This window comes from Echiichthys vipera (genome assembly GCF_963691815.1).
Source record: "Echiichthys vipera genome assembly, chromosome: 7".
In the NCBI taxonomy this organism is placed as follows: Eukaryota; Metazoa; Chordata; class Actinopteri; order Perciformes; family Trachinidae; genus Echiichthys; species Echiichthys vipera.
The window spans coordinates 14,127,372-14,151,035 of NC_139832.1; the positions used below are offsets into that span (position 1 = coordinate 14,127,372).

The 23,664-nt window shown below is 41.6% G+C and overlaps 3 protein-coding genes across 5 annotated transcripts; 2 read left to right on the plus strand and 1 right to left on the minus strand.

The window, feature by feature from the left end:
- Positions 1-629: 629 nt before the first annotated feature.
- On the plus strand, positions 630-1,824 carry fth1b (ferritin, heavy polypeptide 1b; the record flags this gene model as incomplete). The annotated part of the gene is made up of 4 exons (XM_083916035.1): positions 630-731; positions 860-1,006; positions 1,121-1,246; positions 1,666-1,824. The coding sequence occupies 4 exons, from the start codon at positions 630-632 to the stop codon at positions 1,822-1,824; spliced, it is 534 nt and encodes a 177-aa protein (XP_083772161.1).
- A 1,718-nt stretch (positions 1,825-3,542) lies between these two features.
- On the minus strand, positions 3,543-7,358 carry best1 (bestrophin 1; the record flags this gene model as incomplete). Its single annotated transcript, XM_083917215.1, has 9 exons — positions 3,543-4,596; positions 4,691-4,842; positions 4,928-5,008; positions 5,120-5,272; positions 5,514-5,591; positions 5,704-5,858; positions 6,145-6,378; positions 6,497-6,591; positions 7,207-7,358. The coding sequence occupies 9 exons, from the start codon at positions 7,356-7,358 to the stop codon at positions 3,543-3,545; spliced, it is 2,154 nt and encodes a 717-aa protein (XP_083773341.1).
- A 5,991-nt stretch (positions 7,359-13,349) lies between these two features.
- On the plus strand, positions 13,350-23,603 carry rab3il1 (RAB3A interacting protein (rabin3)-like 1). 3 transcript variants are annotated; one of them, XM_083917361.1, is made up of 12 exons: positions 13,350-13,566; positions 15,094-15,277; positions 15,411-15,506; positions 16,196-16,273; positions 16,521-16,757; positions 16,936-17,055; positions 21,027-21,155; positions 21,244-21,356; positions 21,582-21,605; positions 21,969-22,068; positions 22,159-22,225; positions 22,370-23,603. In XM_083917361.1, exons 4-12 carry the CDS (start codon positions 16,208-16,210, stop codon positions 22,453-22,455), a joined length of 942 nt encoding a protein of 313 aa, XP_083773487.1. In that variant the 5' UTR covers positions 13,350-13,566; positions 15,094-15,277; positions 15,411-15,506; positions 16,196-16,207; the 3' UTR covers positions 22,456-23,603. The 3 variants fall into 3 exon arrangements, with proteins under 3 accessions (XP_083773487.1, XP_083773485.1, XP_083773486.1); XM_083917359.1 differs by lacking the exons at positions 13,350-13,566; positions 16,936-17,055 and having other exon boundaries at positions 15,244-15,277; XM_083917360.1 differs by lacking the exons at positions 13,350-13,566; positions 16,936-17,055; positions 21,582-21,605 and having other exon boundaries at positions 15,244-15,277.
- Positions 23,604-23,664: the final 61 nt, after the last annotated feature.

The window sequence follows — 23,664 nt, forward strand, 5'->3', positions numbered from 1 at the left end:
AGTGTAGCTATTAAGTGTTAAAACCGCTTGCCATAAGTAGTACCATTAAAACTCATCCTAATGACATGGATTACTCAGAGAAGTTGTTAAATTCAGATGTAGATAAATATTTTTTTAAGTCTATCCACCTCCATTATATCAGGGTCAAGGCAGAAGGACATCCAAAATGATCGGCATAAATAAGATTCACTCTAGTTCACTAATTTTTTTATGTGAATTGACCCTTCGAGTGGTAGATGACAGTTATTTGTCACTTCATTATTCAGCATGTTAACATAAAGGTGCTGAGTTTCAGTGACACAAGTAGATATTAAGTGAGAAGAATAGTAATGTCAGGTGATGGTGTCATGTCTGTAGTTACACTGTCATAATGTGTCCATCCAGTAATCAATAATTACTGCCTGCAGATGAGTGCCATGGAAATGTGTTCATTACATCACATTTAGCTGACGCTTTTATCCAAAGTGACTTCCATTCACACCCATGCACAGCACAAGGAGCAATTTGGGGGTTAAGTGTCTTGCCCAAGGACACTTCGACATGTGGACCAGGGGATCGAACAGCTGATCTTTGATATGGGGAACACCCACTCTACCCCATGTTCACTCATTTATTGATTGTTTACAGAAATGAGTTCGCAAATCCGACAAAACTTCCACCAGGACTGCGAGGCTGCGATTAACAGACAGATCAACCTTGAGCTCTATGCCTCTTATGTTTATCTCTCTATGGTAAGAAATGCTTTCAAGCCGGTCATGTGACGTGCATCTTTACTCACAGCTCAATTCTGTTTGTGTTTTCTAAACTCAGAGACATAAAAAGGTTTTCTCTTTTTTATTTTTGATGTTTTTTTTTTCAGGCATACTATTTTGAAAGGGATGATAAATCCCTACCAAACTTTGTAAGGTTCTTCGACGCACAGTCCAAAGAGGAGCGTGGGCACGCAGAGAAGTTGATGAGTCTGCAGAACGAGCGCGGAGGCAGAATCTTTCTGCAGGACATTAGGGTGTGTACTGATATTTACTGTACAGTGTTAAAAGTGTATGTTTCGTTGGTTATTTTTTTGTAAAATCAGTATAACACCGGAGTTGAATCTGTGAATTATTTATGTCCATCTCAGAAACCTGATAGAGACGAATGGGGGAGCGGCCTGGAGGCTTTGGAGTGCTGCTTGCAACTGGAGAAAAGCGTAAACCAATCCCTGCTGGACCTGCAGAAAATGGCGACTGAACACGAGGATCCTCATGTAAGCAGCAGACTGCGTCACGGCTGCCAGAGACGGTCCATCGCAGTTTAACTTAACGCAGTCTGACTTTGTCTCCACACAGGTGTTTTCAGTTAAATAGTTGATTAGACCTCTTCTCAGGACTTTGTGGGTGTGTCAACTGTGATTGATTGACATCTAGCTTTGTTTCACCTGTTAAGGCGGGACAATGAACACCTTTATCATCTTAGTGGCAGACGCATTTATGACATTTATTACCTCATAAATTCCCATCAAATTCTCGCCAAAGCCCCGCCCACTTTCCACCCAGGCAGAGGTCTAATCAGCCAGAGTAACTGAAAACACCTGTGGGTGTTCAGGGGGTTTACAGTCATGCTATGTTCATTCAGAGGACCTGAAAGTCTAATGAGGTGAAAAATTCTGTCTTTTTTTATTCGCAGTTGTGTGACTTCATAGAAACACATTTTCTGGATGAGCAGGTCAAATCTATCAAACAGCTCGCTGACTGGATATCCAACCTGCGTCTCATGGGAGCCCCTCAGAGCGGCATGGCAGAGTACCTCTTTGACAAACACAGCATGGCTGACGGGGGCAGTTAAACTACGCTCTGACACCGATGATCATCCTGGTCAACGCTGCATGCCTCCCTGTATGGCGCTACCTGCATGTATGTGTTAATGTGGGTAATAAAGAGAACGCTGCTTTATTTCTGTTTGTAAGCCGACAATCAACTGCAAAATTTGCAAAAAGGCACAGAAGGCTCTAAAACAGGACAACTGCAGACCTCAGTTCACGTTACACACCAGATTACAATGGATCTAAGATGTTTTATAGACGTAAAGGCTGAGAAAACCTTTAAGTGATGCCATTTATATGTTCATACACACTAATATGTTACTGATGTGTTGGTGAAGATGCTACAGTTTAATGACTGAGCTGACCTTTGAAATGCATCTAGCTTCTCTTTGAGCAACAAGAGTACGGAGGCTGGACTACGCGCATATAATTAATTGCTTTTATAATAAAAATTATAATTACATTCAGTTTGTGATATCCGTGTTATTTTTATTTACACGTCTTTACTTTTTGTAAACATGTTGCAACTCTCTCTTTAATATATTCACACATTTTTACTTTATTCCTTTTACAATAAGTCTTATGGTACTCTGTAGGCTCTTGATTTTGCTCTGTTCAACATATTTTACACATTAGGCTCCTGATTTTGCTTGCTAATTATTATTTATTATTTTAACAAGCTTACATTTAATGATACCTAATTCTCGCACTGGGAGCAGTTTGGCTTATTTGATTAATTCTATGTACTACAAAGCATTGGCTAAATTGATGTAATATTATTATATACGTTTTGTAAACTATATTGTTCCTGCAAAGACTGTTATTGAGGGTATCTAAAGTCCTTAAACCTGAACATGCCAACATTTTATCTGCTGCTGATTCTCTGCGTTGAACCTTTAGTTCTGCATGTCAAGAAAAGCATCTTTAAATTCATTTGTACATGAAATAAACTTTAAGAGTAAAACAAGTGGTAAATGAATTGGTAGACACATTTAAAAGATGAATCCACCATTTAATGACAAAAACAAGTATTGAAAATTAGTTACTGGGCTTAAAATTAGAACAACAGATTTAACCCTTCATATTTTTATTGAGCATGGCCTTTTACATGCATCAGTTTTGAGCTGCATATATGCTCATATTTCTGTACGTGCTGACTGTCGTTGAATTAAATAAATGTTTGAGCGCACTGATGTTGGTAAGCAGGTGAAATCTGTTGAATATTTCCTCAACTATTTTTCAGGGGGGCAGATCGTTTCTCTCTGCAGTTGCTTTTTATAATATGATTTTTGCACTTATATGTACACACAGTATCCGTGTATAACAAAATAATAACTGAAGTTTAATTTTTTTATTGAAAAATCAAAAGAAACAACTTGATACTTCATATTTATTAAAAAGTACACTGATGGAAACCACACTAAGAAGATTAGTTTGTTTACACATTTTGGCTTCTTGTCATTGAGTTTTATAAGAAACTGGAAAAGTTTCTAATTTTTTCTTCACATGTTGACGGTTAAATCTCATAAGGTGCTTTCTTCGTCACAAGTAGGTTAATTGTTCTATGAGAGCTTAACAGTAAGTAGAGATTAACTCAGTGTTTACGACAAATATTTCTCAATTGTGTGTGGGGCTCCGGACTTCTGTAATGTTCAGTTCAGAAGCACCTTAGGTCACTTCCTGTTTCTATGAAATAGTTTGAATGCCGCGTGATACAAAAAGTCTGTTGCACCATCTTTTCTCAGTCCTTCTCCCTCCCTCCTGCCGCCTTGTTCGCTGCACCGTCCACCATAACACCCAGCAGATCCCCTTCAGCCAATGAGATTCCTGAATCATTGGGTGAGTGCTGCTGATTGGTTTCCTGCTGCGATGATGCTGAGGTGGAAACCGTGTTCGTGTTATTGCTCAACCCGCCGTTGGTGCCCCCGTTGCTTGCCCTCAAGTTCCCATGGTTACTAAAATTAGTGTGACTTGTGCCGTTGCAGAGACTTCCTGCCGGGCCAGCGCTGTTGGTGCTTGTTGCATTAATGCTGCTAGAGCTGCTGTTGGGATTACCGGGATTTGCTGCCGCTGTGCGAGAAGGAGGAGTGAATGAGAACACCCGTTCTCCTCCACTTCCGGCCGCCCGAGCACTTTGGGGTCCGGGCTGGCTGTCGGTAGAGGGGAGGGTGTCCAGAGTAAGGCGGGGAGGTGGAGGGCGGCGGGACAGCAGGCCATGTCCAGGTCTGAGTTTAGATATAGGGCAGAGTTCAGGTGGAGGGTCGGGGAAGGAGAAGGTGGGGGCACTTGGCACCTCACCGTCTGCACTCAGCCAGGGGAAGGCAGAGGATGGCGGTAGGGGGACGTGGTTGGGGGTGTCGGGAGGCAGCAGCTGTGAACCCACCATGGGATGAGCAAGGGAGCTGCAGCTGCGGTCCCACTCGTTCTGTGTTCGCCGGGCAGGTCGAGGGCGGGGCACCGCAGGAGGCACGCAGTGGATGGGTGTCTGCGGGCAGCTGTAGAAACCCGGTCTCTCATACAAGGGCATGTTGGAGAAGGCATAGTCTGGATCTCGCTCGTGGTTCAAAGGCTGGCGGCCTTGACTCGGGGTGGATGGCAGGTAAAGAGGGAAGCGGCTTAGTGGAGCCCCAGGGCGGCGGCGCAGCAGAGAGACGCGGGACGAGCGAGGAAAGTTAGGGGACTGGACACCGAGGAGGCGACCCAGCCCTCCGAGCAGCGGGGTGGAGTAGTTGGCTTCCTCATTTTCTTTGATTTGCTCCAGATTGGACTGAAATTCCATCTCCTCCTTAGGAACACTAGTTAAGATTAAACAGGTGGTTAAATGATGAGTAGGAGAGTATTTTTCAGTATTTAAGAATTGTCTGCCAGAAAATAAAGACATTATTGAACCTGATATCCAAGGCTGAACCCATGAAGGAGGGTTTGCGGTGTTCAGCACTGGCAGCAGTGTATGGAGGTTGAGGTTCGGACTCGTTCCAGTACACATCCTTCTCAACCAGCGGCAGGCTGTCGTACATCTCATCCACAGACAACAAGGACACCTGGGAGAGAACAGAAACCACAGCAGGTAGAACAAGACAGCCTCTGTCTGCTGATGAAAAAGCTGCAGATAGTTTGAATCCAAACCTGTAAATTGCGATCGACGAGCCAGTTGGTTTCAAAGTCGTCATCGTCTTCACCAAAAGGATTTATGAGTTGCTCAGCCACCTGAGACCACGAGCAGAAAAGACCACATCACAGCCAGGAGAACAAATTAATAACAATTATTTTGCAGCATCAGTGTGATTTGATCATAAAAACGATTGTGCCGTTCCTCACCTTCAGCCAACCGACGTAGAAGAAAAACTGCAGCAGGGTGAAAACAGGCACGTAGAAGTCAAGATCGTGACCAGGGTAACGCTGAGCTGGATCCAGGAACTGACGACCAATCAGACAAGCCAGAAAAAAGCTGTAGACCGCCACTGTCGCCACCTAGTTAAGAGATTAGTCAGGTGCGTTTCACAGCTAAGTCTCTCATAAAGTGTTTGTATTGCTTCTTTGCTCATGTGATCAAACTGAGTTAGTAATTTTATGTAGATGATGATGTTGATGATGATTGTGCGCACAAAATCACGTTCTTTTTATCCTACCAGCAGCTCATTAGCAGTTATTTCTTTTTTGAAGCCTAATCATTGGACATGTATCAACAAATGAAATCACAGTATATCAACACCTGAGTATAGACAAGAGGCAGACTGATCCAGTCGTAACCGTACAGCTTCATACATTTTGCCCGCAAACTATTCAACTCCTGAACAGAGGGGGAAAAAGCAAAAAAAAGAATTTCAGAAAATGTTTCAGAGCTAGAATTGCCACGTAAAGCTGTTCAGGCTGTTGTGGCCTGCAGACAGATGAAGACCTACGGTGAGAATGGCTGTGAGTGCCACGTCGTTGTTGATGCGGCCCTCAGTCCGAGCCCTCAGAGCCAGGCTGACGAACCACATGCAGGGAACCCAGAACTTGTTGTGAGGAGAGCGCAGGTCCTCCAGGTGCCTCAGCTCCTCCGACGTCATCAAACCTGCAAACACAGCAAAGAAATGAAGGAGAACGAATTCAGACATTTGCATGTGTTCAAGTTCTGAGCTCAGCTGATACATCACTAAAGTAGTGCCATGTAACGCACAAATGGTTCAACCACATCATACACAAGTCTGATCCAGTGCCATGCTGGACTTGTTCACACAGTTTCTTCTGGACCTTTAAACAAATAGATCCAGCAGCTTTGGTGTGGTTGTGCTGTATGTGAAAGAAGACTTGCAGGACCAGCAACAGGGAGTTTTGGTGTTTTCTTCGCCACGCCGTACCTGCCTGCACCACATGCTCCATGGTGGGAAACCTCTTGTAGACGGCTGTGCTCACGGAGCGGTAGATGAGCACACCAGAGAGGTTGGCGTATCGCATCAGAGTTCGCCGGGTGAGCCTGGAGGCCTCGTCAACTCCACGAACGTGACCACCCACTAATGCTGCCAAGCGGTCCGGCCAGGGGACGTTCTCAAACTGGCCCCACCAACGGGACACGACCAAGGTGACATAGAAGCCTGAAAAAAAAAAGAAGGAGAAAAAGTAAATGATTAGATGAAAACCTCTCTGCGATGGTTTCCATGTTTAGATTAGGCTTGAAATCTAAAAGTAGTAAAACAATCAGCCTCAACTCACCCAGCACAAACGACACAGGGATGAGCTCAGCGTAGCGGTCACAGTATATCGACAGCTTCTCAAACAGCCTCTTCTGGTCATCATTTAACACAAACCTGTTGCAGGAAACATCTAGTGAGGCCACACATCTAAAACACAGGGAGGTGAGCCTGTGGAACTTTCTGGTCCAGCATAACTTTTGATAGATATGGATACGGCAGAAATGATTACAAATAAATTAGGACATTAAAAATGAATCCGTTTTTCACCGAAACTTATTGTATAACATCTCTTTTTTTATCATAAATCTTCACACTTAATCAACTTTTCAGTATAAAAACTCCCACACCGATCGGGCTGTACAAATAAAGTTATTACTGGAGCTGAGAAATCTGTCCGGGGCTGACATCTGACAATATTATTTCAGATATATACCGGTATTGCCACGTCAGATGATAAGTAACATGAAATCTCCGTACAGAAATGCCAAAGTTTAAGATGATTTAAAAAGAGTCTAAATAACATTGTTTTCCAACAAGTTCCAACTGTCCATTGTAAGTATTATTATTAATATTATTTCTGTTTTACATGTTTAGGTTAAAAAATAAACATCAGAAGATATATCAGATTTTTAAAACTCTGTAACGGCCTCAAAAATCCAGTATGGGCCAAACTCAAGTAAAAGATGTAGTAAGAGACTGCTAATGGATGGATATCAGCAGCTAGAGTACCTATAAACAACACTGAAGGAGTAGTAGAGGAGAGTGAAGATGATGAGCTCTCTGTAGAGCAGTTTATAGATGCTGCCCTTCCATCGCAGAAGCAGGTGGAAGAAGGTCCCCAGACCTGCATCAGCAACCCTGCGAGAGTACGTTACTGTCATCGCTGCTGCTTGCTGGCTGTCTGTGTCGTGACATGAAGGAAACCAGTGTGGTTGTTGTTGTCTGTGTCTCGTCTTAGCTCAACGTCAGCGATCAACCTGGATCTCATGAGGCCAGCACGGTCACAGATCTCAAAATGATAGAAGAAAATCAACAGGTTATTAGCAGTTATTTCATATGTGCTCTACTTTACAATTCCCATGTGTGGATTCACTGATATTCCAGTTTCTACATGCCTGATTAACCACTTAAAATCACATTTTCCTCATTTTATAGATCTTAAATACACCACTACATCTGAGGAGAGGCTCACAGAGCTATAACAGGTCATACAATACGTGATTGTCTCAAACACAAGGCTGTGAAGTTATCACTTACCACACGATATGGAAACGTCTGGCCATCGTCCTCACTGTGTGTTGGCAGCGTCTGTTGGAATAACGCTGGAGAAGGGGAAGCAGGAAAGAAAAAGAGCGGGGGACTCCTACACCTCCGGTCACTTGATGTGTTAATCTGTTTCAGCAACAAAGCTGCATTGTGACGCCGGGTCCTGTTAATCTGAACAAATCTGAGGGCAGCAGAGCACCAACACTGCCACAACTAGGTTGGTTAAAGGCATGAGCGCTGAGTATTTATGTTCAGATTTTAGAAAAATTACTCTTTATGAAACCATTTTCTTTCAAAGTTTGAAGGTCCTCCCTCCTTTGACACAGGCGCACCATATCATGTTATCATGTCTTGACTTCAGAACACCTAGAGGGAACATTAATGTTTGAAGCGTCAGATTTACTGACGGTAAACTCTTGATCAGGTGAGACTGGGTTCGCCCTCCCTCTGCTGGAAGAAATGTGTACAGTTGGGCTTTGACTGGCCAAAAGGTGTTAGTGATTAACCCTTCCTGTCTAACCAGGAGAGCAACAGTGGGGCGAAGTGCGGACAGAGTTCAATCTTGAGATTATCAAAGCACAATTTCAGCACTTTTGACAGATTTTTGATGCTCTCGCAACAACTGGAGAACTTTGGTGAGTCTATTCTGTGTATTTTCCTTCCCTTTAAATCCTCCTGGATTAAGTCTCACGCACTCCACATGTGTGTGTGTGTGTGTCACACTTGAGCATGATATTGTTTCTGAACTTAGGTTAAAGTTATGTTTACACTGGGTATCTTGCAATGAAACGAATTCCTTTAGCATGATCACCTGCAAATAAAAGAGCCTGAGCTCCTCTGACTCTGCAGTATTCAGAGGGGGGAGACGTGAGTAAGTTATTCAAACAATAAAGGTCATGCCTTGCCACTGGGTACTGCAAGACTCTGTGAGGGTTGTTTTAGCTTTCATGTGATTTTAAATGGCAGTCTAAACTCTTTCTTTTCTGCACTGTATGTGCCTTAACACCCACAGGCATCAGGATCACTAAATACCACTCAGAGCATTGAATGTAAGTTCAGTGGAGGCATCTGCTAGTTTCATGGATGCCTTTGAGGGAATTCACAGCATCCAGATTTCCTCTTCTCCTCCATCTTCAACAACAGCCAGCCCAGGATATGAAGTCATCAAAGTAGGGAGGTCTGGAATAGCCGTATATTCCTCTACGGTGTTTTTCAGCACACCTGATGTCACGGGACAGCCGTCTGCCAGACAAAAGTGCAGCAGGGAAACTGAGGAGGAAGGCTGCGTTGTTGGACGGTGAGTGTTACAGAAGATGAGTTTGATCTGTATGGGCTTAACATGATTGGAGGTGACCACAATGGCTGTATTTAAAGGGTTCAAAAGCTTAACCCTCCACCGTATTGGTACTACAGAAGAGATAGTTATCATTTAATTTTGCATAATTATCAAACAACAAAAATCTTCTCACATGGTTCAATTAGACATGACGTAAAGTCGAACTTCTACCCTTCCTGAAGACTGGGACTGATGATGTGTGTGACCATCAGCCAGGTGGTAAAATCGAATGACCACATATGTAAACAGGCAAACAGAAGTCTGTATTTAATCAAAACTCCAGCATTGCATGATGGTCCCTCAAAGGGCTTGTTTAAAAGGAGGGTTTTGCGTTACAGCCAAGGAGTGAAAAACATCATAGACACAGAGACATTTTTTTTTCAGTCTGTGGGCCCACTGCGGGGTCAGATCAGGACTTGTTTTGTTTGGGTTTTTTGCCTTTATTAGAGCGTACAGTGGAGAGCCAACAGGAAATGAGGGAAGAGAAAGAGACGAAGGATCATGTGCAACAAAAATCAAGCAACTCAAACCAAGGATGTTGCGGTTACACAGTCACTGTCCCCTCAGTCACCCCAACTAAACTTCTTTTAGGTGGTGACGGTTTATTTGCAGGGTGAGAGGAGTTGCTGCATTACTGTGGGATGGGAGTTTGCATTGAAACCCTTTGTGGGACTAAAGTTGCAAAGAGGGGATTTCAAGGTGGAAACTTTACATTTGAATTACTGGGAAATAACAGGAATAAAATGGAAATAAACAGGTTATTTGTTCGGGCTGTTTAACATGTCATGTGCTGATAGAAACAAACATTTTACCATATCATAAGCAGACGCATAAGCCATTAATTTGTCAAACGCATACAGTGTGTAATGTGCCATGTGCTGAGTTGGCTGGCTAGCAAGTTAACTCATGGAAAGAGAGGCTTACTTTGAACATTTGAGCCGACAATAAGGGCTGTGTGCAAACTTAGGGTTTCAACTGAACAACTAATGTATAGAATCAATGCTTAACAATGAAGAATTTAATGCTTTAATTAAAACTCCTCAATTAGCACGCTTAATCAAGCTACATCCTGCATGCTAACAACTAGCTAGCAAAAACTAGCAGGAGAAGGTGTTAAGTAATAAACTGAAGTACACAGTTTTTAGGCTATCTGCTGGTTAACTGAAATATAAATATATGTAATATAATATAATATAACAAAACTTACATGAAAGCAGGGAATCCTTTGGCTCAGACAGTGCAGTGATTTGGGCTGCACATGTGATGGGACAATGCACTATGTTGTGCTTTTATTTAATTTCTTTTTAATGAGATGCTGATAAATGATCTGTACATGTTATGGAAGAGCTGCTGAATGCAGGGCAGGTTACATTTCAATTAAAGGACCATACTTTTAACCAAAACATGTGATAAGACCTAGTATTAGCAATGCAATTTCCTTTTACTTACTTTTCACCCTAGAGGCTGATATTGACTGATTTATCTGGCAGGCACTCGTGTGGTTAGACATTTTAATTAAGGGAAATAGATAAATCATGATATATTATAACAATTTTAAATGTTGATTATCATAGAGTGGAAAGGTAAGGCAAATATGAACTATATGAAGCATTTATTTAATGCTAATACTGGAAACTACAGTAAGCTTAACTCTGTGTTATCTGGCTTTTGCTTCAATTGAAACTTTTTTTTTGGCATGTACAGTATATTGTGTTTAATCAAATTACTCAATGGAAGATCTGAGGTATTCTAGCACAGGAAGCAAAGAAAAACTGTATTTGGTGCAGAAAGAGTGGGAGAAATGGAGGCTTAATTGGGGTCCAGCACCTCATGGAGACAATTTGTTGAGGATGCTTCACATCAGGACCATATCACTGAAAGAGAGAGATGAAGCGTATTTGCATATTAAATTTGGCCGAACAGTAAGGGCGGCCTAAAGTCTGTACACACAACTTTGTACGGTGCTTACAATACTAAGATATTACAATGATCACTATTAACATATTCATATATTTATACATCATATATTAATGTTAAACATACATTTAGAAGGCACATTGAATCCTTCAGCTCAGTTGTATCTGTGCATGGCTACCTTAGTGCCTAAAAGCCAATAAGCCATCATCAAGGTTGCGTAAATGTATTTTTTTCCCCACCAATATATCTTTGCTAATAATACGACGAATTCATGTTAATGTATATTTTCAGACAAGTTTAGTAAAACAACAAAAAAACATTGGAAAGATTATCAAACACTTTGGCGGACCCACTTGAAGATCTCTGCTTTTAGTTAACTAAACAATGTTTGGGCTTTAAATACAAAATTGTCTTAAGAGGTCAGATGAGCCTCACACACACACACACACACACACACACACACACACACCCACACACCCACAGATAAACAGATAACTGTATGAGGTGTTTGTTTTTCATCAACTTTATTATTGATTTACAAAATACACTAACAGTGCACATCGCGGGTACAAGCGGCCGAAATGGGTTTTCTCAGGAGGGTGGCTGGAGTCTCCCTTAGAGATAGGGTGAGAAGTTCTGCCATCCGTGAGGAACTCGTAGTAGAGCAGCTGCTCCTTTGCGTTGAAAGGAGCCAGTTGAGGTGGTTCGGGCATCTAGTAAGGATGCCCCCTGGGCACCTCCCTAGGGAGGTGTTCCAGGCACGTCCAGCTGGGAGGAGGCCTCGGGGAAGACCCAGGACTAGGTGGAGAGATTATATCTCCACACTGGCCTGGGAACGCCTCGGGATCCCCCAGTTAGAGCTGGTTAATGTGGCCCGGGAAAGGGAAGTTTGGGGTCCCCTGCTAAAGCTGCTGCCCCCGCGACCCGACCCCGGATAAGCGGATGAAGATGAGATGAGATGAGACTAACAGTGCATGAGCATCACATCGATAACAGACAGACGTTACAACTAAATGAATACACGCATTAATAGAGATAAAAAAATAATAATGATACATTTTAAAAAAGGATAAAAAAGTAAGATACACCAGGGGACATGAGCAATGAAAATGAAATTGAATTAAAGATATTAAAGAGGGAGCACAGATTTATAGTGTTGATAGCTTTCTTGTTATATGCAGAGGATATTAACTTGAAATACACCTCCAGTTGTTTCATGAAAACACAAAACATGGGGTTTACTTTGGAAAATGTACACTTGTGGATGTAAACTGTGCAATAATTAATGTGAGAGGAATTAAAAAGTTTCCTTTTTCAGCTGGAGCGATACTCTTTACAAAGCCAAAGGGGACATTATTCAAGAGGAGTTCAAAATCACAGCAGATATAATCTACAAGTATCTTGCCACAGTTTACGGGTACATTCACATTTCCAAAACAGGTGAATAACAGTCTGGGAGCCACAAAAGGCACAGATCCAGATCAACTTTTTGAATTTGATAAGGTTTTTTTTTTTTAGGTTTTTATTTATTTGGTACAATTTAAAAAAATACACAAATACTGACAAAGAAGAGAAATAACATACAGTGCACGAAGAGGCAGAAAACCCAGTGGGCTTATTTGAAGCCTCCACCTAAATAATGTTAAAAATTCACAATATTATAAAGAAACACAAAATTAACCTACAAGAAATAAAAAATAAAAAAGTACATAAAGAAATAACAAGTTAATAGTAACAAATTATATATGATAACAAAAATTAATAACATACAATATAAAAGCAAATAAATGGAGTATATAATATGTAAATGGACAAATGTGTAAAGATTTAACAACAATACATGAAAAAACGCAATTACAAAGCAACCATTAAATTATCTTTTAAGTTTCTTTTATAGGAAGTTATGGATAAAGAAGGATTTAACCGGGTAACACCGATGAACTTCTTTCACCTTATTAACCACAAACAAAAAATGGGCTCATATTTCCCCCCAAAATAAATTATTAACACGATTATTCCGGTGAAATATTACAGGAGAAACAGAAATAATGTTACACTGGAGAGGAGCACGGATTTTACGATTGCGTTACCATAGAAACGTGAGCTCTAAGGGTGTCACCACGCTGGGTTGAGTGTGTCGGTGGACCGGGCTGTCTCTCCGGGCGTTGGGAGTGGATGCGCTGTCATGTGACCGGCGAGAAAGAGGCAGAAACTGGAGCAGAGACACACAGAGTCGGGGTTTTCTCGTCTGGAATATAAGGACGCGTTGATGAAAAGAGAAAAAAATGAAGGACGTGGCTGGAAAGTGTTAACAAAACACTTTTAACGTCTTTTTTTTAACGTTAACGTCTGAACGCTGCTGTTGACGGTTGTCTACGTCATCGTCCGCATTCCAACGCTGATTTAAAACGGCTGAGATTAGTTCAACTGAAACCAGCTGATGTGAGCTCAGCATTTGATATCCTAACAACAACAATAACAACAACAACAACTGAAGGACACTGGAGGGGAGAAGACAGGACCGATACAGAGAGGGTGGGAGGTTGTCTGCTATCCTGGACACCGACAGGGTAAGGGCGGGCACTGAGGGGAAACATCCCCGGACTAAAAAAGTTGCAACTGTTAGCTAACAGCTAGCTAAACAGCTAACAGCCCTGTTAATGTTTGTGTGTGACCTCGGTTATTAAAAGTTTGGAGCATGAAGTTTGTGGGTGAATGTTGAGGTTTACTAATTAAGTGGCCGAGGGGCTAAACCTCTGGTCCGGGGTCCCCTCAGAGGTCTGTAAGTGATTTCACTCACCAGCTGCAGCTCCAATCAGACAATGATTCATTATTAAGAGGCTGTCAATCAAATGTTTGTGATGTTTAAGAGCTGTGAAGCAAAATATTTAGGTGTTTTCAGACACGATGCTGCTGTCTAAAACCAGAGATCCTAAACAGGGGGTCCGGGACCCCCGGTGTCCTCAGAGTTACTGTAGGGTTCGCTAAATAGTTTGATAATCTTTCAGACGTTTTTTTCCATAAATATTGCTGAAAATGTACATTAACATGAATGCAAAGTTATCACATTAACATATGATTTAATGTTAATAATGATCATTGTAATATCTTAAAAGCAAAGCATAAAAAGCTGTGTGTATGGGCTTTAGGCCACCCTAGCTGTTAGGCCCAGTTTAATATGCAACTCCATTTAATACAATATTTGTAGTGGGGGGTCCCTGCTTCAGCAAAGGGGTCCTTGGCCTCAAAAACCATTGAAGCCCCCTGGTCAAAACTGATGATAAGAAAATGTTTGAAAGCTGAAGTGGAAAATATTTTTAATTAACTTCATATTTAAAAGGTAAAGTATTGTTTTTAGTACAATCTAATGTTTTAAATATTTTAAATTGTTTATTTTGCATCCAAATTCTTGACATATACTGTAGTGAATAACACTCAGTTGCCAGTTTATTAGATATAGATGGCTAAAACTAACGCAGTATCAACAGCCCTGTGATACATCCTATGCCCACGAATCATCTGGGCCGATGTATTTTTTGAAAACATTGGCTATAAATGGGGTAGACAAAATATTAGAAACGCTAAAAGTAAAACACAAAACTGCAGCTTCTTAAAAACTGAACACTATTACCATAATGCTGGTAGGATTTATTTGTTTTAGCTAGGTGTACTTAATAAACAACTGAATGTACATTAAGTATCGGATGTTTGAGGATGATCATCTCTGTTTTACCCATATGACCCCTTCCTACATGAAAATGATGACTAAGTGGTTTTATGTTCCCCATTAGGGTTTAACCATTTGTGAAGACTCAAAAAATCTAATTGTTTTATTTGTAAGTACATTATTAACCAAACATGTTGCAATGTGATGTCAACATTAAACGTCTACCATAGTTATCTTAAAAGTTCATTTACATCTGCAGCTCTTGGCATCAACACTTAAAACATGCACACAGTGACCTACAAAACAAAGCAAATGGTTAAAATTATCATTACATCAACGTGATATCCTAAACTATCTTTATAGCATCCCAGTTTAAGGAGTGAACGTGAAATCTGAATGTTCCCTCACTAACCATACTTATTGTGTGAAGGTTGGTAGATCTGGATCCAGAGCCAAAGTCCAGGGTGGAGGGCGGAGGCCAGGCTGGGCCCACCTCAGCCAGGGACCATGGCGACCTCTCCCGGCTTCGTAGCTCCTCCCTGGAAATCAAAGAGAAAGAAATCAGAGAAAAGGGCTCGGAGATCCTCAGAGAACAGCTAGATGCTGCAAAGAGGGTGTTGTAACCTACTTTTTTGCTATGACACACACAGGCACACAAAGCATTGTGTGACCTGAAAAAAAAAGTTGACAATGCAAATGTCCTTCCTTGTTAAATGTGGCTGTGACCTTTTCTCCTACACATTTCAGGAACTGAAACTAAAGGACAAGGAGTGTGAGCGTCTGTCGCAGGTCAGGAATCAGCTGGAGCAGGAGCTGGAGGAGCTGACTGCCAGTCTTTTTGAGGTAAGCAGTAACTATCGCTCTCTGCTGACTCCTGACCGCGCTGTCATTTTGACACTCAGATCCTGATGATGAGGGAGTCTTCAAATTCCCAATACGCAGTTCAGTGAAAACATCTACTAAAAGCTTTTCCACTGTAGAGAAACAACATATTAAGCTGGAATAGTTCAATGACGACAATGATCATTTTGTTTCAATTGATCTATTAAACCTCAGAAAATAGGAAATGATTTTCCAGATGTCTAGTTTTTTTTGTGATGGTCTAAAACTCAGATATACTTGATTTACAATGATATAAAAATGAGGAAAGCACCATAATCTTCAATTCTGAAACCAGTGAATGTTTGTTTTATTGAATTTTTTAATAGAAATATTGATTACTAGAATAGTACTTGTTTATAAAAAAATCTATTAAAAAAAATAAAAAATAAATATATATATGTACATACACAGACATTTATACAAACACACTTTTACCTACTCAGATATACATGTTCTGTGTTGTTGTGATATTGTTTGCAGCTTGTTTTGCTTCCCAAAGTGTCCAAGTGTTTTTTTAAACAGATACACTGTTGAACATTCGTGAATTATCAAGGACAACTTTTGATCCGAGATATCAGAATTCCATTTTTGAAACCACGGTGTAGTTGGAGAACGAACCCAGTGTTAATGTCTCATCTTCATCACAACAGGAAGCTCACAAGATGGTGCATGAAGCTAACGTCAAACAAGCAGCAGCGGAGAAACAACTGAAGGAGGCTCAGGGAAAGGTGTGTGATGTTGTCTTTTGTTTCTGTACTGCATTTAAAACTTAAGGTGATGTTTCTTGAGCAGAGTGATTTTCATGACCCTTTGTCCTATTAAAACTCCTTCATAGCAGCTGAGCTACTTAAAAAAATTGCGGCTGCTATTCTAAGTAGTTTTTCTTTTAGATTTTAACAATAAAGTTACTAATTAGACTTTCATCACTTCCCCAATTCTCTTGTTTTCTTCTTCTGCACCTTTTCTGCCTCCCAGATTGATGTTCTGCAAGCAGAGGTGACTGCACTCAAGACTCTGGTGTTGACATCAACGCCTTCTTCACCAAATCGCCAGCTGCATCCACAGCTGCAGTCTTCAGGAGCCAGGGGAGCGTACAAACATGTGGGAGGCCATATCCGCAACAAGAGCGCAAGCGGTGCCTTTCCATCCTCACCTGGAAATCCAGAACCCTCCACGGTTTCCATACAGCCTGCCGCCAAAGAGGACAGAGAGGTAACTTGACTAACGCTTGCACATTTACCTCTCTCCTCTTTTCTGCATATTTCTCCTCTTCATTCTCGTTTCCAGTCACTGGTCCTTCATGTTCCCTTTGCTTTTTTCCTTTCTCTCAGTACTAACCTCTCCCTGACTTGTTCTTCCTCTCTGTCTCTGGTGTCTTTTCCTCTCTCAGCCTGCTGTTCCTGCTCTCCTCTCTCTGATACTCTGCCTGGTTCCTGGCCAGTCTGTCAGTGTGACCTTTGACCGTTACTGGCAGGAGCGGGGGGAAGGGCTGGGCACTGACTGCAGACAGGTAACTGCATCCCTCCGCCCAGGCATCATAAGTCTTTAATATTTATCTGCTTTCTGTAACTGTTTTAATGCTTTTATGCGACAATGAGCATGTTATTCCTATAATAATAATAATATTAATAATAATAATAATAATAATACACTCTATCTCTATGACAAATTACATGTTTGCTTCTGTTTTCTTTTCCTTTCTTAATAACTAACATGTTGTCAGCTGATGTTTATAGGTTTATTGATCAATACCAATGATTTAATGATCATTTGGAAAGGTGCTGGGACGCCTTGCTTTCAGCTGTTAAAGGCAGTTAAAATTAGTGTTTGACCAATATAGTTTTTCAGTTGCCAATATTTAGAGAGCAGGTGCCTGATAACCGACGTATAATGCCGATATAATGTTTTTATAAAATCTAACTGCTAACAAATGAAACACAAGATTGCTGAACTTAATTGAAAATGTATTTAAATGTTATTCTCTGCATTGTCTCTGTTGAGTCTGTGTTTAGTTGTATGTTATAATAATGTTTTCAAAACTTTTTTTCTTGTGTGGATTTCCCTTAAACTTCTTCACACTTGCTTACTGTCCCACAACCTTCACAAATGACACATCGGATAAATGTTTTACTCGTCAGGGGTGAAAGTGGGGGCGGGGGACGCCCATACAATAACCCTTTCAAGCCTGTAAGCTAGTTTAGCTGGTTGAAGGCTTGCTAGGGCCTGTGAATGTTCTCATTCGTCCAGGTCATCGTTATCCTCAAAGCAATTTCAGTCAAAATCAACTGGACTGGTTGTTTGTCTAGGAAGACGTTTCACCTCTCATCCAAGAGGCTTCATCAGTTCATGTACGCATCTGACCAGGCTGGGACTGGTCCAACTAACTGGTGTGGAGATCCAGGTATTTAACCTCTCACAAGGCCGATGATGTCACTGACACCCTTTGTGCTCCAAGTGCCCACGCCCGTCGTTAGAGTGACAGTCGTTGGTGGGCAGTTGGTTTCGACTTCGTTAGTGCTCTATTGAGTCTGAACGACAGTCGTTGGGGTCACCCGGGCCATGTGTGAACAGTTGTCCTTTGAGGTTAGATTGTTGAATCTCCTGGGAAGGGATGAAAGGGCGGCATTGTAAATTGGAGATAAGTGGTGTCTCAGACCCCCTCCTCTGTTTAGCGATGGTTTCTCCACTTTTACATAGATCGCTTCTTTTACTCCTCTTTCAAACTATCTGTCCTCTCTGTCCAAGATTTAGACATTGCTGTCATCAAAGGAGTGGGCTTTCTCCTTGAGGTGTAAGTGGACAGCCGAGTCCAGGCCTGAGGAGTTAGCTCTCCTGTGTTGGGCCATGCGTTTATGCAGTGGTTGTTTTGTTTCTCCAATGTAAAGATCTTTGCATTCCTCGTTGCATTGGACAGCATAAACCAGGTTGCTTTTGTGGTGGTGTGGTGTTCTGTCCTTCGGATGTACTAGTCTCTGTCTGAGTGTGTTACCGGGTTTGAAATACACAGGGATGCAGTGTTTGTTGAAAATCCTCCTGAGTTTCTCCGATACCCCAGCCACATATGGGATGACTATGTTGTTTCTCCTGTTATCTTTTTCTTTCTCAACCACTTTGGTTTTCTTTCTGGAGGCAGCTGCCGTTTTAACAAAGGTCCAGCTGGGGCAGCCACAAGTTGTGAGGGCGCCTCTCAGGTGCTTGCGTTCTTCCCCTTGAGCCTGTGAGCTGTTATACGTTATCAGCTCTATGTTGCAGTGTTCTGATAACGCCAAGCTTGTGTTCCAAAGGGTGGTGAGAGCCGAAAAGTAGATATTGATCCGTGTGAGTGGGTTTTCTGTATACCCCTATGTGGAGGCTCCTGTCATTCTCCATATGGACGTCACAGTCCAAGAAGGGCAAGCTGTTGTCCTTAACTTCCTCTCTGGTGAACTTGATGTTTCTGTCCACTGAGTTGATATGTTCAGTAAAAGTTTGCACCTCTTTGGATTTGATCTTAACCCATGTGTCGTCCACATATCTGAACCAATGGCTTGGGGTTACTCCTTTAAAGGAGTTCAACGCCTTGCCCTCTACCTCCTCCATGTACAGATTTGCCACAATAGGGGATACTGGTGAACCCATGGCACAGCCGTGTTTCTGTCTGTAAAAAATGCCATTAAACTGGAAATATGTGGTATTCAGGCACAAATCCAGAAGTTGGCAAATGTGGTCTGGTTTGAGATTTGTTCGGTTTTGTAAGGAAATGTCCTGTGTGAGCCGCTCTCTTACCGTGGCCAAGGCCTCCATGGTTGGAATACAGGTGAACAAGGAAGTCACATCGTAGGACACCATGGTTTCATCTGGATCCATTTTTAGGTCTCGGACTTTGTTCACAAAGTCCATGGAGTTTTGGATGTGGCGTGGGGTGTTTCCCACCAGTGGTGCCAGAATATTGGCAACATGCTTGGCAATGTTATAAGTGACCGAGTTTATGCTGCTGACAATGGGCCTGAGCGGGGCCCCTTCTTTATGGATTTTTGGGAGTCCATATAAGCAGGGGGTTGAGTCCTGGGGGTAAAGCCTGTAATACTGTGGTTTGCTAATGACTCCTTCTTTTTGTAGTTGCTGTAGACATTCTATCACCTTCTTTTTGTAACCGCTGGTAGGGTCTCGTTTCAGAGTTTCATAAGTGTTAGAGTCACTGAGTAATGCAGAGATCTTTGCCTGATAATCAGTTGTATTGAGAACAACTGTGCATCTACCCTTGTCTGCTGGAAGGATAGTGATGCTGTGGTCTTTGCTCAGTGCCGTTACTGCTTTTCTCTCCTCAATGGTGAGGTTGGATGGGGGGACCTTAGCCTGGGACAACGCTGCTGACACTTTCAACCTTAGCTGTTCAGCCTCAGTTCCATTAAGGTTGTTTTTCTTTATAGCTGATTCCGTAGCCGTAATCAACTCCACAACGGGTACCTCTTTTGGTGTCATGGCAAAGTTCAAGCCCTTGGCTAAGACCTCCTTCTCTGGGTGGGAAAGATCTCTGTCCGACAAATTCTTAACCCATCTGTTTTGTGTTGCTTCCTTTGCTGGAAAGTCATTTTTTTGCCTCCAAGTGAGTATTTCTGTGTTTTTGCCAGTGTCCCGGGATTGCAAATTGTGAAATTTCTTGGTTTGTCTCTCTTTGCTCTTGTTGTGTTGCGATAGTTGGGCTTTCTGGGTGAAATCCACAACTCTTTCCATGATAGAGACAGGTAGGATTGATGTGAGTTTCTGGAGTGAGAGGTCCGCTTTCTCTTTAAGCCCTTCAATGGTGAAATTGACCTGCCTTATTCGCTCACCGAGGAGTTGGTTTTGAGCCTTTTCTATGATTTTCTCCACTCTATGCCCTCTCATAGTGGAATTCAAACATAGGCTAGTTGGTGTAAGCCTTTGTTGTTTGCATCTCAGACTGAACCGTAGGTGGTTTCTGTAATCTGCAATTTTCCGAGCCAACCTTTCATGTTCCCGCACCGTTTTCAGGGTTTCCGACCCAAATTCTTGTGCAATAAGCCTGTGAATGTTCTCATTCGTCCAGGTCATCGTTATCCTACTTTACGCTTGCTAGCGTAAAGTAGCAAAACTGACACCAGGGGAGAGCTAACTTTGTTCTGCAGCAGTTACAGTGACAAGGCTGATGTGTCTGCAGACATTTTTGATTATGGCCTTATCAGCTGATGCAGATTATCTCAAAATTAATCTGTCCATCACTATTTAAAATCCAGTTCTCAAACTCAAAAGCAAATTACAAATCTTTTTGCATTTTGCTCTATATTATATTTACTGAGTTGGTAAGCCAGTTCACATGTCTGTTTTTAAAATGTGATTTTGTCCTTTGCAAGCTTCTGTAATTTAATGGGGTTATATCGGGTAGGGTGGGGGATGGGGAGAGGGGGGTCTTTAGCTTTCTGTAGTTGAAACCTCTGACAGGCAGTTTTAATCAGTGAGTCATGAATAGTTCTTTTTTGGCAGATGGACTCGGTTCTGTATGCAGAGTTTTTGATGTGGAAGGAGAATCCAAGTGTCGAGCGCTCCTCTGCGTTCTTGAGTCGCATCTACAGAGAAGACATCGGACCCTGCCTCTCCTTCACCAGATCTGAGGTCAGAATCTCACTGTTTCTTTAAACAACACTTGTTATATTTCAGTGTGGAAAGTTGTGTTAACATTATTGATTACTGTTCTCCACAGCTGTCACAGCTGGTGCAGAATGCAGTGGAAAACAACTCTTTAACTATCGAGCCTGTTGCCATGTCAGCATTACCGATGGTTAAAGCTTCAGCTATTGAGTGTGGCGGCCCGAAGTGAGTTCTCACGTCTACAAAACGTCTATCATCCTGTCCTCTCTTTCACCATTCACTGCTAATCAATGGCTAAGTCAACATTGTCAATTCACTCTTCTTTGGTTTTGTATTCTCCCCTGATGATCAGTGGTCATAGCTGAAGGTTTTTCATTGTCTTACCATACGAGGGGGTTTAATCAACGGGCACATTTCTAATCATAGATTTAAAAAATCTTTTCTTTCCAGTGGCTTTAGGGCAGCAATAGAGACGTAAGTCCTCTCAGGATCACCTGTTCAGCTTTTCACTAACACAAAGTACTGTAGCATGAAATTAAGTCTGCCTATCCGGACGTCCGCAAAGTTGCAAACAAATCTGTAAATTAATAAGTTCTGCATGTCTGGATATAAATTAATCAACCTTTTCTAACTCTAACTCTGATTGTGCACTACTATTGTTTTGTTTCTGTACTAAAAATGAATTTGCACCTGGAATGTGTTCTCTCTTATTTAGACGTAATGTCATTGTTGATAGTACCTGATAAGATGTAACTCATGTTTGCTGTGATAAAACAATGACTTTGTGTATCCATGTTGTCGCTGTGACTGTCTAACAGCTGATCTTTCTCTTTGCAGAAAATGTGCATTAAGCGGCGTGTCGCGGCTCTGCCGACATCGTATTAAACTTGGCGACAAGGGGAGCTACTATTACATTTCTCCTTCCAGCCGAGCACGGGTAACCATCACTTAATCTCTGTAACCTTCTTTAGACACACTGCTGTCAAGTGTTGCTACATGTGACCTTGTCCTAATTTCATCTTTCCAGATCACGGCTGTTTGCAATTTTTTTACTTATATACGCTACATCCAGCAGGGCCTGGTGAGACACGATGGTAAGTTTAGTAACACTAACATGTACAATATTTGACATTATGTGCTTTTCATAGAAGGAGTCTGTTTTTCCTTTTTTACTTTGCCAATAAGGACATTATTCAGGCAGCTGTGTTGTTTCTGTTGTTGTTGTCTCTGTCGTCCAGCGGAGCAGATGTTCTGGGAGGTGATGCGTCTCCGCAGAGAGATGACTGTGGCCAAGTTAGGTTTCTACCTCACTGACCAGGGCTAGAGGACCTGACAGTCTGCTGAAACACCCGACAGGACGGCATGATCCCAGGACCTTAATTAATCAAGGTCAGGGTTAAACTGTGGTAACAAACAGGTCTTGGATCAGTATTTGTAGCAGAGGTTGTACAGCATTATTGCTGCAGCAGAGGTCGATCAACAAAGGAAGCCGAAAATGTTCTTGTGCCACTTTAATCCAATAAGACAGAGTTTAACCAGCACAGTAAGAAAGAAGTAAAAATGTGTTTATTATTCACAGATATGTAAAATATATTTCCCGTTACACTGCAGGCCTCAAGTAATTCTCTCTACTGGTGTGGAGAATTGTTTCTGTTTCTGAACCTCCCCGGTGGAGAACACACAACTTGTCATGTTAATACGAATAGACTATGTATCATGTTCCAGGTAGTCTGTTGAAAAGATGAGCACAATGCATGAAAGCCGTTTAGAGAGTTTAGTTGGTCTCTTACCTCAAGTATTACATACTTATATAACTATGTAATGTGATAGTTCTACCGTGAGATTGACAATATCCATGTGGTTTCCACAGAACAATTATCAAGTCAAGTATTTGGGTTGTTCTCTTTATTCTTACATTAATATAATGCTCACTAGTATCTCTTGGTTACTTTCAGTTATCGGCTCAAACACCACAGACTTTTTGTCTCAGCATGGCCTTAATTTTGTTGGTGCACTACCTGTTCTAGATGCCTTGTGTGTAAACACACAAATGAAGCAGCTGCAGTCTTATGCGTCATGTTAGCCTGACTTGTGCTTTACTTAGTTATGACACCTCCACGCTCAAAATAGTGAGTTTCACAATATAGTCAGAAAATGTAAAAGCTTTAATACAAGTGATTACAATATGCACAACTGTAGTTTTACACATCTGCAATGAAGAGTATGAACTGTTTCATGCAGTAAAAGCCATAAATGAATTTGCATGAATGCAGTGCTGTACATAGCCATACTATACAATGTATATTGGTTAAACTTTATAGTATAGATTTATTATTATTATTATTAATGGTCAATTTTTACAGGAAACGGTCTGTTGAAGGTGAAAATGAAGAGCATTGTGTCAGAAAGTGCAATAACAGCTTCTGAGCCTTCTTTAGGGCTTTGAGGTTCCTACCATCAGTGTACTGATAATTAAAACACTCCATTAAAGACGAGGCATTGTAGCCTCACTTCATCACCTTTGTACTGTGTG

Excerpts from the sequence above, each read along its gene's own strand:
- rab3il1 (XM_083917361.1), top strand. The coding sequence starts at position 16,208 with ATGGTGCATGAAGCTAACGTCAAACAAGCAGCAGCGGAGAAACAACTG. Across the intron at positions 21,156-21,243 it reads TCTCCTTCACCAGATCTGAG|CTGTCACAGCTGGTGCAGAA; the intron begins GTCAGAATCTCA and ends TGTTCTCCACAG. Across the intron at positions 22,226-22,369 it reads GGGCCTGGTGAGACACGATG|CGGAGCAGATGTTCTGGGAG; the intron begins GTAAGTTTAGTA and ends TCTGTCGTCCAG.